This window comes from Halichoerus grypus, chromosome 9 (genome assembly GCF_964656455.1).
Source record: "Halichoerus grypus chromosome 9, mHalGry1.hap1.1, whole genome shotgun sequence".
Classification (NCBI taxonomy): domain Eukaryota; kingdom Metazoa; phylum Chordata; class Mammalia; order Carnivora; family Phocidae; genus Halichoerus; species Halichoerus grypus.
Genome location: NC_135720.1, coordinates 53,506,865 through 53,522,962, shown reverse-complemented (window position 1 = coordinate 53,522,962; position 16,098 = coordinate 53,506,865). Strand labels below are relative to the sequence as shown.

Genomic DNA, 16,098 nt, shown 5'->3' with positions numbered 1-16,098 from the left:
AACTTTACTTTGAAATAATCGATATGCCATTGTGGTCCTTTTTGGGGTAGCCTGCCCTGAGCCCCGACGTCCTACATCTGCTCCATTTTATTTCTTCACTGTTACTTTGACATAAAAATTAATGTTTCAATGTACCTGGAGTTAGCAATTGAATGCTTTATTTTAATGCTAATGTAAGCTTTTATTGAAAGATGATCAGTCAAGATTCTTTGGGATGCACATGACTGCAAGCCAACCTAAACTGATAAAAGTGATAGAAATGGAATTTCTCAGACTACATAACTTAAAAGTCCTGGAAAAGATCTTTGCTTCAGCCATGGCTGGATGTCGGGTTTAGACACCGTCATTAGAACTTGCTCTCTGTCTCTCGACTGGGCCGTTTCCTGTGCTGGCTTCGTTATAGGCAGGCCGTTTCCATCTGGTGGAGGTTTTCTTCTCACTGTGTCCAGTGGAAAGAGCTTCTCTTTCCCACAACAGTTCCAGGTTTGACTTTGATTCTCTCAGCGTGGGTCATGTGTACCTGCCTGAACCAACCTCTGTCGTCAAGGAGATGACAGCGCCTGCGTGATGTGCCCAGTCCCCGAGCAGGGTAGGGTCAGTCCCACAGAGCCACTTGTATGTGATTGGGGTGAGTGGTTCCCCAGGAACGTTAGAAAGAATGGGGACAGATACTGGATGGGCAAAACACGAATCTATTAAAAGAAGTTATATAATTATTCTTATGATCCAGGTTGATGTCAGTTATAGTTTGTTATAAGTGAGAGTATTCTTAAATAATCATATGAAATTATTTGACATGGGTTCTGTTGAAAGTGTTTGATGTTAGGTTTTTTAATGTCATGAGTAACATAGGCTATTTAGATCATAGTCCTTGCAGGGGAGGACTAACCTCAATTCTGTCGTATTTCGTGGAGCCTCCCATAGGATCCCTGGATATCTGAGATGTGTCTACAGTGTAATATGCTTTTACTATTAGTCACGTTCGCCAAATCCTTGTGTAGGTTGTTGCTTGTGGCACCATCTTGGCGGGGTGACATCCGGGACTTCTGGGTCTTCATTCTCAGCAGGAGATGCCTCTACCGCGTTGTGCTACGGCACCCTAACATTTTACAGTCTGCCATAGACAAGAGGTGTGGTATGGCAGAAGTCATGTGAAATGTTGCCGTGGCTCTATAGTATTTTGAATTGCCTTTAGAGTTAATTACTTACAAGGAAAATAGTGACCAGTTCAGTCTGAAAAAACAGTTGTACATTTTGGTACTCACCAGGTATGTTGGTTCCATTAGTCAGAGTCCAGTCATGCATTCTAGCAGAGGAAGCAAGAGGATGTTGGGTAGGATTCCCTTGGGGCATTTATGTAGCTTGTGTTGTTTGCACAGGTAGGATCGTGCCCAGAGCCAGTCTTTTTTTTTTTTTTTTTAACCCAGCCTTTGTTTACTTGCAATTAGTTTCCTTTATAAAATGTTGCTTTTATAGGTTTCTATTTTTAGTCATTTCTAGCTGTATTTCCTGGCTTAGGCTTTTTTTCTGGTGATAGCAGTTGAGTTGTGGTACTGGGGGAATTTGAAGGGAGGTATGCACACATCACCGCCCCCCACACCACTTCCTTTTAAATTCTGTGGTTTTGGAAGGGCTTCCATATTTACCAGGGCCAGCCGCTTCCTCCGAATTCATTTAGTTGGTTATTTGACAAATATTGATTGAGGTCTGTTACGTGCAAAGCACTATATTATGTCCTCACAGAAGTTACAGTATTCATATAAAACATAAATCATTGCTACAAAAGACCTAGAGATTAAGTGCTTCGGGAATCTACTGAGCAGAAAGAGATTAATTTCCAGTTTGTACACAGGGAAGACTTTGGCCGAAGAAGTGGCATTGGACCTGGGCCTTGTGAGGTAGATAGACTGAGGTGTGCCAACACGAGGGAGGAAGACTAGCCTGTGTGTTTTTAATAGTTTCAAGGAAAAATGATTTTAATGACTTTATTCTTCTTGGTAAATAAGAATTTTAGTTTGGTTTTTCATTTCTCAATATGGAACGCGAAAACTTTTCAGAAGACTTTTTTGAGATTCCCATTCTGGGTGTCTCCCAAGAGGTTCCCTATCACATGGGTAATAAAGTGCTTGGGTGGTAAACTCATTTTTACCTCAGACACAGAGACCAGCCTTCAGGGAGGCTGCCCATGAATCCAACCATGGAGGTGTTGGGAACTGCATTCCGTTTTCTTACTGCAACATCAGAAGAAACTCCCTCTCACAGCTCTACTAAGCAATTTCAAGTTCTGTGCTATGCTCTTGTTCACATGGTGGAAACTGGGCTAGTTTTTTTAAAACTAAGAACAAAAGGAAATATTTCTAGAGTTGAGCTAAAAAAATTAAAGTGCTGTCATTTTAATTTCTTTTTCCTTTTCTCTTCCACGGAAGGGCCGGTTTGCCCTGCCCCCCTGAGTTCTGAGCAGTGACTCCACCAGGCTGGGACCTGCCAGTACTTGTACTTGCTCTCTCCCCACCACCCCCTCCAACCTTAGAAACAGGGAAGTGTTGATTCACGTGTACAGAATATGTTGAAATAAGGACAGTGAGGAATTTTCTTCTTATGAGTCTCAAGTGTAAGTTATAGATATACCGGAGAATCTCAGATCTGAGTTTTGGGGTTTTATTTTTACCCTCATACTCATGGGTGATTCACCTGGGGCTGCATCTCAGGAGGAAAACGACCCTACCCTCAATTCAAGTAACACCTTAATAAGTGGTTTGTTTGGTTCAGCCTCCGTGAATTAGATAGGTTTATGTGGTGTTGGGTGTTTCCTTACAAGTGATTTATTTTAGTTTTATAGGGAAATAGAGTATTCTCACTTGTTAGTTTTATTTAAAAAAAAAAACAAGTGCTGGGTAAAGCTTCCTCCAACGCTCACTCACTTGCCTCCTCTCCCGTGGTCCGTGTCTCCCCACTCACAGCCTTCCCTCCAGACCTTGAAGTCAATCAAGCAAAAAGGCCTTTTAACCTTCTCTTCTCCTTTAACTAGTTACAGATGCAGAGCCTGCCAGGAATACTTTTTTTGTGATACGGCTTAACCTCTTTTTCTTTATTTCTTCTTCTTCTTCTTCTTTTTTTTTTTAAGTCCCGGTTTTTGTAAAGTAGATATTCTTGCTGTGCAGATGTTCCTCCCCACATAAATTCCATGCTCTCCCTTGGCCGTCACTTCTCTGCACAAGCCCAAGGCCGTGCACCGAGGCTCCCAGGCTCTGTATGAGCTCACGCAACGTCAGCGCTGGGATCCTGGGCAACCTCCTTACCTGTGAACGAAAAGAGGATCTCTCACAAAGGTTAAGTGACCCCTTCAAAGTTATCTGGAAGTTAATGTCATGACCATAGCTGGGACTAGGTCTCCTAACTCCTGACCTCACAATGTTAAAGAACAGGCTCTCAAAATAGCTGATGAGGTTCTGAAGTGAGGGGGCAGCCTTTCATGCAGCAGACGGCTGGGCTTCCAGACGGCCGGAAGTGTGCGTGCAGATGCTCGCTGTCCTGAGCTACTTGACACTGGAGATTTCTGCCGTGGTCGTCTTCTCCTTGATTGCTCTTCATTTCCTCATGACTGCCTTTGGGTTTTTGTCTAAAGTCAAGCCCTTTTGACAGTAAAATCATAATCTGTTCTAGCTATAAAGTGTGCGGACTGTTTTAAGTATAGCTTAACGGAAGAGTAAATGAAAGGAGACTTTTGACAGGGCACGTGGCAGCTCGGCTCATGATGCAGTGTGGGGAGCCTCGGGAGACCCGGTGGGGGCTCAGCCTTCCTTGGCCACCAACTAATCAATTGTGTCACCCTGGACAATTTCCCATTCAGGACAAACACCAACAAATAATTCCATGTGGTACTTCTCAGCCATCTGTAAATTCAAGGGCAAGGATCGTCGTTTTCATCCTTGCACGCCTACTGCCCTCTAGTTCCTGACACACGATAAATGACCAGTCGATGTTTGTTGAAAGAATCAATGAATTAACTTTTCTATGTCTTTAGCTTTTCTGTTCTGTAAAATGGGAAAACCTGTACCTCCCTAGATTGAATGTAGTCATAGATGTGAAAGCATTTTGGAAAGTTTTGAGTATATATACAGGCATATAGGTATTATTCCTTTCTGCTCCAAGTCGATCAGGAGAGCAGCGAATTAAATCAGGAGGAGACGCTGAGTTATCTCTTGAATATAACGGAACTGAAAAACTTTCAAAGACTATCATTGGCTAGGAAGTATCATCAGTAAGTTCGTTTTGTTGATTATCCTCTGAGTGTAGATCACTTGAAAGGTGACAAAAGAAAACATCCCAGAAGAGATTTTAGTATTTCTGAGTGTTTGTTCAATGTTGCTTACTCTACATGGTCATGTCACGTCGGAAATCCTGTTCCAAATAAAATTTTAATTACTTAGCTGTATTTTTTGTTTGTTTGTTTGGTTTTTAGTGGTAAATTTGGAGCAATTTTTTATTATACCAATGGACATAAATCCACTAAGGATATGGAGAATTTTGTTTTACAATCAACTTGGTCAAAATCATAACTATTTGCATAAGAAACAAAACTTATAACCCGGGCGCCTGGGTGGCTCAGTTGGTTAAGCGACTGCCTTCGGCTCAGGTCATGATCCTGGAGTCCCTGGATCGAGTCCCGCATCGGGCTCCCTGCTCGGCAGGGAGCCTGCTTCTCCCTATGACCCTCACCCCTCTCATGTGCTCTCTCTCTCTCTCTCATTCTCTCTGTCTCAAATAAATAAATAAAATCTTTAAAAAAAAAAAAAAAAAAAAAAAACTTATAACCCAAATAATTCTTGAACTGTTGTGATGACCTTGCAAAAAGGAGAGCAATATATTTATAAAGATGCCCAGCTCTTGAAATTTGACTGATGTGTTATACATCAAGATGAGTACATAGAACATCAAGGTAGCATAATTATTAATCATCCTTATTGTTTCAAATAATATTTAAATTCCAGGGTGGTTCACTACTTCCCTGGGTTTGAATTTCCTGCACACAGCGTGAGAATTCTTAACTCTCTGTGTATACCTGCCAACCTGAAGAATGTGTTTTTCACCCAAAGAGTAAAATTACTGTGATTTGTAAAAGAGGTATCATACTTCTGTTCTGCCTCTGACCCTTTCCTCCCTTCCAGCCTCATCCCCTCCCCCCATTCACAGTGTCTCCTTTTCTCCAGTAATGCCCAATATCTTACAGTTTCCCAATGCACCCGAGTCTGTCACATCTCTGCACCTTAGTACATGCTGTTCTCCCCAGCTATATTTTTTTTAAAGCATTTCTTCTGTCAACTTTTTTTTTTCCACTGTGGTTTGTTGTGTAATAGAGACATAGTTTCTTGTAATCTTTCTGGAAAAATATTAATGTTGATAACAAAAAGAACTCTTGCTTACTAAGAGAACTTTGCAGGTACTCTTGGAAGTCCAGATTGTTTCCTTAAAATAGAATTAGAAAGAAATACAGACAAATATCCCCATTGGAGCTTTCTCAGGGAATAGGATTTGATAAGTGAGAACACCAAAAGGTTCAGGTAAAGATACTCTTTCACTTGTCACTTTGATTTGTCATAGAGATAAATCTCCCAAAAGACTAACAGAGAATCAGAAAAATCAAGATTACTGATTATTAAAATAAATGGGAGTTTCTTATGATACATATTTACCTAAGTGGGTTTGATAGTTTTATTATACATGTAAACTATGAATTATAACAAGTCAGTGTTTTTGTTTCTTTAGATGGGTAGCCTATGAGAATCCTGACTTCATGGGAGAACAGTATATACTGGATAAAGGCTTCTATACCAGTTTTGAGGACTGGGGAGGCAAAAATTGTAAGATCTCTTCTGTTCAACCCATATGTTTGGTAAGGAGTTATACTTTTATATGAGAATATTTAACTGACTTCTGGATTTCCTTAATGTGTACTTCTGGTTCATGAGATACATAACACTACAAAAACTATTCTGAGATTATTTTTCACAGTAATTGCTAATGATCTGGAAGAAAAAACTTTTTCGAGATGTGTGCTCTACTCATTTCCTTCTCTCTTCCCTTTAAAAATTTTTAGGATTCTTTCACTGGCCCAAGGAAACGAAATCAGGTAACTTAAAAAATAATCTATTTTTTATAATTAGGGGCTTCCACTGAAAAGCTGATCTTATGTGTAAAATGTGAGACATTTGGGACATTTTGTTAGTTTTACCCAGTTTTATACCTGAAAGCTTAATTGTATCTTAAAATTAGATTTAGGTTTCCTTTATAAATGCTTCATAGCACATACCCACATCTAAATATTTCTTATAAAATGCTCTTATTATGTAAAGTTGAATTTGATATCATTATACCGGATCAATTTACATTAATACACTAAGATTCATATCTCAAACAATACATATAGTTATGATAAACAGTAAAATGAATTTTCATATTTGCTGCGTCTGCATTAGACAAACATTATATGGCCTGTTTTATATGGTCTCTCACCCAAGCCTTTGAACGCTGACTGTCGGCATTAACTGAAGTGTCACCTCGGTTATTTAGGCTTTTTAATGGAAGTGTTCAGACAGCCCTAATTACAGAGGCGAAACACCGCTGTAGCCTCCTTTATTGGCACACACAGGATTCTAATAAGTCAGCAAGTATCTTCCATTGAGAGGGAGGAAAACTATACTATGTTTCCAAAATATAGTTTCTTGTAAATGTTAGAACTGATGAACAATTACTTTTGGCCACAATAAAGCTTTAAAATGCCTCACAGCTTGTTGCGACATGGTGTTCTCTAGAAACCGGCCTCTATTGTTGGATTGTCCTTTGATGTCTCTCTCTGAATTAAATAAGCATGAATGGGGCAGCCAAAGTATTTCTAATTGGTCATTAATGTAGAAGTAGAAAATTAAAGGATTTATAAAATTCATAGCAGTTTATTGTAACAAGAGTTAATAGGTCATGTTTGCATTGTTTCAAAGGCTGAAGGAGTTAATGTGTTTAGGAAAATAATTCAACGTATTTCTGTTTACTTTTTCAAAGATTCGGTTGTTTTCGGAACCACAGTTTCAAGGTCGTAGTCAAGGTTTTGAAGAAACAACAAGTCAAATTGATGATTCGTTTTCTACCAAGTCTTGCAGAGTTTTAGGAGGCAGGTAAGTCAAACAGGGGACTGGCAGAGCCTGATCCCTGGGAGAGGTTAGAATTCACGTATCAGCAAGTATTCAGTGACATCCTGGTGCCTGGCGTTCTGCGAAACCACCAAATGCTACCAGACCATCTTGGTACGAAACTGTACCTTGAAGCCTCTGAGCGCCGGACATCAGAGCGCATGGGATCACCACGTCGCTGTACAATGTGATTCAGATCAGGTTCTCTACTCTCTAGCCTGTCCTGTCACCTGCAACAGGACTCTAGATAATCTCTAAGGTGCCTCCCAAGGCACATTTTTTTTTTTATAGGTAGATCGGCGTAAGATAGGCATTCTACATGTCAGGCAGCGGATGGCTGGAGTGGGGCTGGTCTGTATGGGATCAGGGAGCACACTGCTCAGAGCTGGGGAGAGAGAAGGTGGGATCAGGTCGTGAAGGCTCTCCCGAGCATGTGAGTTTAGATGGATGCTGTAGAAAACACAAGGGAAAGGCAATGAGCTCAAAATGCCATGCTGAAAACAGTTTTACAAAAGCTTTAGAAGGAGGGGAGCCCAAAGTCAGGGAACGTTGGTCAGGAAACCCTTGGAGCCACCTGTGCAGGTGATGAGGAACTATGTCTAATAATAATAATAATAGTAATGGTGCCTTTAGTCATATAGTTCTCTGTGATCTCAAGAGCATGAGCCTATCCTTTAGCCTTGTGCAGGGGAGGCTGCCCTGGCTTTGCATTTGAGCGCACAGATTTCCGGTCACATTCCACAGTGTATCAGCACACACCTCCGTCTCTGTCCCGGTTGCTCTTTCTCCCCTGCCCTGCTGCACTTAGTAGGACCAGATACGTACTTTTGTTGTTCACTTATTGTCTGTCTCAGTTCACTAGAGTGTGAACTTCACGATAGCAGGGACTTCATTTTGTCCTCGCTTCTGTCCCCAGCAATGGAAAAGCACCTGACACACAATTAGCCCTCAGTAAGCATTTGTTAGATTAAAAGAATGAACAAAAAACTCACCTCTTCTGGGGAAGCTGGTAAATCGCTACATTACTAATAATGCTGAGGCCCACAGGGGCTACATGACTTGTCTAAGTCACTGTGGTATTTTGACTCATGGCCCAGTACAGAGGTGCTGGAAATGAGGATAAAGGAGAGAAATTTGGGGAGGAAATCCATAGATCCGGGTGGCTGTCTAGCTGTGACAGCTGAAGGATTATTCAGACAGGGCTCAGGGGCTGGAGAATGGTGGCACCCATGAGGGGAGCAAGGAATACTGGAAGGGGCACAGGGAAAGACGTGAATACTCTCATGGAGAAAAAAAAATTGTTTCCCAAGTGCAAAACTAACAGCTGACTTCTTATGAATATTAATTTGCAACAAGATGGAAAGCAGTAAACAGGTCTAGGTATTTTTGAAGAAAGAACAGATAGCCATACACATTGTGCTTTACAGCAGGCTACCTCTCAAAATCAGACTTCTTGGGTAGGAATATGCAAATTACATATTGTACATGCATGTGGTTTTTCCTATTGTAGCTGGGTTGCCTATGATGGAGAAAATTTCTCTGGTAATCAGTACGTGTTGGAAGAAGGCCACTATCCTTGTCTCTCTGCAATGGGATGCCTGCCTGGAGCAACTTTCAAGTCTCTTCGTTTTATAGATGTTGTAAGTATGTCAGTGTGAATACAGGGTGACAGAGATGTGGGGCTCACGTAGCTGATGGAGACCAGCAGGTAGGCTTCCTCAGGACTTAAAGTCAGAGGCAGAGAAAACAGTTGCCATAGAACTTTCCATCCTGTAACTTTTTGGTCTCTTTTAAGATTTTTTTATTTATTTTTATTATTATTATTTTTTAAGATTTTATTTATTTGAGGGAGAAGCAGACTCCCCGCTGAGCAGAGAGCCCAACTCAGGGCTTGATCCAGGACCCCGGGATCATGACCTGAGCCAAAGTCAGATGCTTAACCGACTGAGCCACCCAGGCGCCCCTCTTCTTAGATCTGGTTTGGTTTGCTGCTTTCTCAGACTCCAGGTGTAGAGTGTTGAGTCAGCCGTGGTACAGCAGTCATCAGGGGCTAGTTCAAGGCGCCTTTCCTGTCTTGTTTTTTTCCATTGCATACCTGATCCCTATTTCTATTCCTCTCTCCTTTATAGGCACCCATTCTAATGTGTTTGGGATACAGCTTGGATATTATGTTTTTTAAAAAATCTACATATTAGGCGCCTGGGTGGCTCAGATGGTTAAGCGTCTGCCTTCGGCTCAGGTCATGATCCCAGGGTCCTGGGATCGAGTCCCGCATCGGGTTCCCTGCTCAGTGCAGAGCCTGCTTCTCCCTCTCCCTCTGCCATTCCCTCTGCTTGTGCTCTTCTCTCTGTCAAATAAATAAATAAAATCTTAAAAAAAAAAAAATCTACATATTGGCTTTTAGTTTACATACGGTATGATGCCATAGTTCTCATCATCATAAACAACCCAATACTTACATTAAAAAAATTTTAAGAGCTGTCCATTATGCTGAACGTACATCCAGTTTATTGATTCTAATTGGTGCAAGTATTCATCACCATATTTTACTTAATCCTCACACACACACACACACACATACATATCCCTATTGACTTGTGTGAGAGTTTCCTGGGGGTGTGTATTTAAAAAGAGTGGATTTGCTGGATTTCACATGCATGAATATGCAGTTTCTCTAAGTATGGCCAAATTCCACTACTTGAGATCTTGGCTAGCAGAGCATGTGGGTTCCTGTTTTCTACATCATTGCCGTTACTGGGTATTCTCTCACTTTTGTCAGTTTGAAGAAACTGGGCAGAAAGTATTATCTCGTTGTGATATGTTTTACTATTAGTGAGACCGGGCTTTCATACACTAATTAGTCATTTGGGTTTTCTGTTCAGTGAACTGCCTGTTTTATAGCCTTTGCCAAGCTCTTGTTTAGTTTTCTGTATCTTTTGTTGTTACTGAGTTGCAGAAAGTCTTCGTGGTTTTTCAGTCTAGCACTCTGTTGTTTTAGAGACTTGCAATCACGTCTTCTCCTGGTTTATCACAGTTCCTTGCTAGTTCAGATGATAGTGTCCCTTTCCGAACAGAAACCTTTAATTTTGATGTAGCCAAAGTGATATTCAGTAAAACAAAACATCAAGGTAATGTTCAGATGTTCAAATCTGGGTGTGTCTGTAGTTTTTTTGTAGCTGATCTTGCCTACAAAGCTTTAAACGTATGTCGTTGGTGACTTGCATTTTAAAAGTAGGGAGAACATACATGAGGTGGCTTATCTCCTCCCTGCCTGCCTGTTCAAATAACGGAAATGTTGACCTTTCTTGAGATGTGAAAATAGTAGCAGAGAAACATGGGATGATGCGTAAGATTCATTAGCTTATAAACAATAAAATATCTAAAACTTTAATATTTAACCTGCCTAGAATTCTAAAAGCTACCTCCAAATGTATATTTTAAAAACAACAACAAAACAAACCCACCTCAGTGGTCAGGTTTTCAGACGCCTTCCTTCAACTAGCACTTGGCATACATGCTCAGGCCACTTCTGATACTCATGTCGTTTCCTTCTGTGTTTTATATAACCTCATTCCTGCACCATACAAACCACCTCTACGGCCTCATCTGCTCTGTTTACTGCTCCACAGAAATCTTTGTACACGTCAGGGCACATCCACATAAATGAGGCTGTAAGTGTCCACACCCTAACCACAAAACTTTAAGCAGGGAGGGGATTTTTGATGTATTATTTATGATCTTAGGATTATTATTATTAGAGCATAGACTGGGGTCAGGAGGGTCTGTAATTTGAAAAACAAGCATGAGCTGCCAGCTTTTTATTTTCTCAAAATCGGTGGACCTCTGTGCTCTGGTCCTCTTTCAAATGAATGAGGGCTCAAAAAGTGGGGCTTGCACCTTGGTGTTTTGTTTTCTTTTTCTCTCTCCTAACCATTTTTCCTACAGGAAAGCTTGGGAGCACGAGTACACAGAATCTGTTGTCTTACTGACAATTAAAACAAAAAAGACATTTGAAAAATGCTTACAAGGGGAAGGTTCCTTGATTAGGTAATTACCACTGTCCCACTAGACCCCAGACCGCCACCATCCTTAGACCCTTACCATTTATTTACGTACATGGCTCTCTAGCCCCCCCTTATCCCCAATAAAAAAGTGGCAAAATTGAAAATAAATTACAAGTGTTGATGATTCAAATACCCCTTCCTTTGTGCCTAGGATATGTGTGTCCCCCCCCCCCCCCGCTTTAAAACACCATTATATTTGCCTCCCTTTCTATGCAGTAGAAAACCTTCCTGCCCCTCTGTCCTTCCTCTCTTTAGCTTTGGAGTGCAGGAACACCCAGACCTCCAGGGAAAGGGACTTCAGGACAGGCTAAGCCTGGTCAGATCTTGTGATTTGTCCTTAACAAGGTATTTCTGTATGAGTTCGAATTATTATCAAAGCTGAGTAACAGAACACTATTTTTGTTCAACAGGAATTTTCTGAACCAACAATTATTCTTTTTGAAAGAGAAGACTTCAAAGGAAAAAAGATTGAACTTAATGCAGAAGTAGTTAATCTCCGATCCCTAGGATTCAACACACAGATACGCTCTGTTCAGGTGATTGGTGGCATGTAAGTGAGTTACCTACTTTTTATTCAATAAAATATTTGATTTTTAAAATTAGGTTTAATCATATTTCTTTCTTGCCTATGCTACCTTATATATAACCTCTTATCCCCTTATTTCCTGTGAGGGTTAATAATTATGCACCTTCATAGCATAGTTTTCCCACTGGGAAAAGTCATGGGTGAGGTAGTTTTCATCTCTTCATCCAGATTTTTAATTTACTTAAGGAGAGGACTTTGTCTTCAGCTCCTCTCAAGTTCCTAGGGGAATCCTTTGCAAACCAGTGCTCAGTAAATATATTCAGCACTTTTTTTAGCAAGTAAGAAAGGGAGCTGATTTTTCTTATCCCTTTGAAAGGCCAAGTCCTTGGGCTTTGGAGTAATAAGGGTCAGGATTTTCCTTGACCTAAGAATGATTAGCAGATGCTGTGCACGATGATTAAAAGTCAATGTGGAAAGATTTTTCTCATCTTTGAATAATTTTGAAATTAAGATATAAAAATGAATAAGGACTACCCATGTAATAAGTATTTTTAAGAAATTATTTTTCTTTCCCTCCTAAAAACAACAGGCATAATCTATCTATATGCATCAGATATTGGAGGGGCCTACAGTTATTAACAAAACTATTATGGATTACTATGGTGGTAGAATTATGGGTGATTCCCCCCCAGAAGGTTTTAATATTTTGTTTTTATAAAATGGCTAAGATGATAACATTTTAGAGTTCCGGGATTAAAAGCAGAAAACATTCTTCATTGATGTCATACATCAGCCAGAGAGGAAGGTTGCTGGGTTTCCTGCATGCCAGTGTGTACTAGAACCCATACTTTTTCAGGTGTGGGTAACAGCATCTTCGGGCAGAGAGACCAGAGTATCTTCAGCAGTTTTCTGGATTGAGGAAGATTACACTTGTTTTAAATAAACATTTATTGAGTTATTTTTATTTAACCCTTATATAATACATAGCATGTGTCACACTAAGAACTTCACAAATAGTAACTATTTAAATAAAAGATTATTACAACTGGGGGTGCCTGGGTGGCTCAGTCGGTTAAGCGTCTGCCTTCAACTCAGGTCATGATCCCAAGGTCCTGGGATCGAGCCCCACGTCGGGCTCCCTGCTTCTCCCTCTCCCTATGCCCGCGCCCCCTTTTGAGTGCTCGCTCTCTCGCAAATAAAATCTTTTAAAAAAAAATTACAACCAAAATGTTTTATGAAAGCCTCACAGGAAGTACAGGGCAGCCTTGTGGAAAGGACCATATTTCATGGCCTTATTAAGAGGGGAAAACTTACCTGTTTCTATTCAGGAATGGATCTTTTCGGCATAAATATTCATGTACCAACACTTTCCTACTTGTCAAGAAATGGGTGCTTTAAGTGTTTTAGATAATAAGGTAGTTTCCTTTTCTCCCCCCATGTATATTTAAGGTATAAAACTTGGTGTAAAAATGGGAAGCACTGTAAAAATAAATGTAACGGAAGCCGACTGTCAAATGGATACTGCCACTTACTGTGGTTTTCTACTTTTTCCCCAGCTGGGTTACTTATGAATATGGCAATTACAGGGGCCGGCAGTTCCTCCTGTCCCCAGCGGAAGTCCCGAATTGGTATGAGTTCAGTGGCTGTCGACAAATAGGTTCTCTACGACCTTTTGTTCAGGTATTTGTTTTCCCTCTCCAGGTTTTCAGTACTCTTCTCTGAAGTCTTTTTTTAGTTTCAGTTTTAAGTATGAAATTGGTCTCTCCCCACCCCCTGAATTTTTGGATTTGGGCTCTGTTTCTGGTGCTGAGGGGTCGTGATGGCTTTCGGAAATGCTACCACACCAACATCCAGCCTGTGGGCTCTCCCCAGGCTCCCCGCCCCAGGCACTTGGAAATTTTGACAAACTCTCCTCCTTGGGAAAATCCTAAAGCCTCTGAGGGATATAGCAATGATCCCTATTCCAGCCTCACCTCCGATTCTGCCCCTGCTGTCGATGCTTATTCTGTGCTCCTAACAGTACTCCCTATATATGACTACTGCCGGCGTCTTTGTCTTTCAGAAACGAATTTATTTCAGACTTCGAAACAAAGCAACGGGGTTATTCATGTCCACCAATGGAAACTTAGAGGATCTGAAGCTTCTTAGAATACAGGTCATGGAAGATGTCGGTGCTGATGATCAGATTTGGATTTATCAAGAAGGATGCATCAAATGCAGGGTGAGCTTTTAGGATTAGATAAGGGTTTGTAATAGCCTCTTTCTTCAAGTAGATGCTATTTCACACTTCCTGGAGCACTTTGAGAACTAAATTAGAAGGTTTTCCATGAAAATATTTTTTAGCTGATAGAACCAACCAATCTAGGAACTTAAAACGGGAGGTAAACCTAGCACTGATCCAGGATGGAATATTTACATCCATACCTGATTATGTAGTAATAGAAGGAAGTGTCTGTGTTATTTTCCCTTTTCCTTAATCTACTTATTATGATTTATTTCAAGAAGCCCCAGCACTGTAAATGCAAATCATTCTTGTTCTATTTTGGAGGACCCTGCAGACTAGGGCGAGGACATAGGACCTTGTGTACAACACAGTCCACTGCCTAACTGTCACACCTTGTAAAATGGAAAATGGTCTGTCTCCCTGTTGCGTCCCTCCTGCCATGTAAGACATGGTAAAGCTGAATGTACTGTAAGACTTCATTAGAGAGGCTCACGCTTCTGTTGTAGATAGTCTTTTTAACTCCTCCTTGATTTTATGGGCTTGACGGTTTGCTCCCGATTTTTTTCTTAAACCTTGGTGCCCATGAGTCAGCAGAAGGCACACAGCCCTGCGGAAGGGAGCACAACCTGTTAATTGGGTCTGTTGTGCTTGAGGGAGAATCATCCTTTCAGGAAGCGGAAGTACTGTTCAGACAGGCGTAGGAGAAACAGCATGAGAAGCAGAAGGGGCTGGACTGTAGAAGCGTAAAAAAGCCAACTTCTGTCTTTGAATTAAACACTTCAAGAAAACAGTGCCTTTCAGCAATTACTTCTAATTACTTCTAATAAACATTTTAGTGATGTTAACTGTGAATTCAGTAGGTCAATGAGAAACAGTGTCCCAGATTATCACTCTTTTTGTCTACTATACACTTTTCATAAGCATTTTCTGTAGCAGGATGTGTTAATGTCACGTGAACATATGACTACACAGCTTACATATAGAGGGTAGATTCACTTCAGAAAAGGCCCCTTAAAATCTTTGCATTAATTCACACTCCACTGCATTTGTATTTTATCCTCTTTTTATAGTTGCCTTTTTGGAACTTTCTATTAGACATTTCTCATGAAGGAAAGACCAGTGAGTAGGTGGAATTTCAAGTTTTAAAATAATAAAATGCCCTTTAAGCTATTTCAGTGTTACAACAGCCTTTCAAATTAAAGATGCAGTCACATTCCAGAAGGGTCAGGCTGAGCAGAGATGGTTAGGTCAGGGGAGATACAGCAATAGACCCCTGCCTCTGATCATGGTCATTTCTGAAAGGGAGAACTAACGTTCTAAGGTTTCCCTGACTCACGAAGGGCGGAAATCTTACAACGGACAAGAATGGAGAACTTTCCAGCACTCGTGTCACCTGAAATGAAGGTATAAGTATTTGTTGCTTGATCCCAGTTCCTCTGGCTAAAGCCTCCTCTGGGGTAAATGAAGTGGACAACAAAGACAATTTTAAAAGTCAATTCGTGCCAAGAACTGGTCATGATCCTTGAACATGTCTCTGTCTCTCAGCTGCCTTGTCTTTCCCATAAGCAGATAGCAGAAGACTGCTGCCTGACGATCGTGGGGAGCCTCGTGACCTCTGGCTCTAAACTGGGCCTCGCCCTCGACCAGAATGTCGACAGTCAGTTCTGGAGCATGAAGCCGGACGGCAGGATCTACAGCAAGTTGAAACCGAATTTAGTTTTAGATGTCAAAGGTAAGAATCATTTATTTTCTCTGTTGTGTCTGTACTTAACTAAAAATGTATTTTTCACTTGTGAAAATGTGCATACTCTTAATAGTAAGTGATCCCTTGCTCTGGACCAGCCACTGCGAACACTCTCCATGCATTCTAGCTCACGGGCTCTTCCCAGCGACCCTAGGAGCCCCAGGTTACCCCCTCCTCCCCGGTCCCATTTTATAGCCGCAAGAGTAAGGCTCAGAGGGGTTGATCAGAGTCCTAGACCCGTAAGTGCTCAGGTGGAATCTGGACCTAGGCTGACTTCAAACCATTTGTTTTATTATAATAGACTAAAAATCACAAAAGGCCCTGATCTCAGTGAGTATAGCTGAGGATTCTCATGC

The 16,098-nt window shown here is 41.0% G+C and overlaps 1 protein-coding gene across 1 annotated transcript in view; it reads left to right on the top strand.

Annotated features, from left to right (window-relative positions):
- CRYBG1 (crystallin beta-gamma domain containing 1) overlaps positions 1-16,098 on the top strand; it is a 191,667-nt gene that overhangs the window by 172,907 nt on the left and 2,662 nt on the right. Inside the window, exons 14-21 of the mRNA XM_036109651.2 lie at positions 5,767-5,893; positions 6,098-6,130; positions 7,057-7,169; positions 8,695-8,824; positions 11,659-11,798; positions 13,331-13,454; positions 13,837-13,995; positions 15,568-15,730. Coding sequence (XP_035965544.1) covers positions 5,767-5,893; positions 6,098-6,130; positions 7,057-7,169; positions 8,695-8,824; positions 11,659-11,798; positions 13,331-13,454; positions 13,837-13,995; positions 15,568-15,730 — 989 coding nt within the window. The remainder of the gene's footprint in view (positions 1-5,766; positions 5,894-6,097; positions 6,131-7,056; positions 7,170-8,694; positions 8,825-11,658; positions 11,799-13,330; positions 13,455-13,836; positions 13,996-15,567; positions 15,731-16,098) is intronic.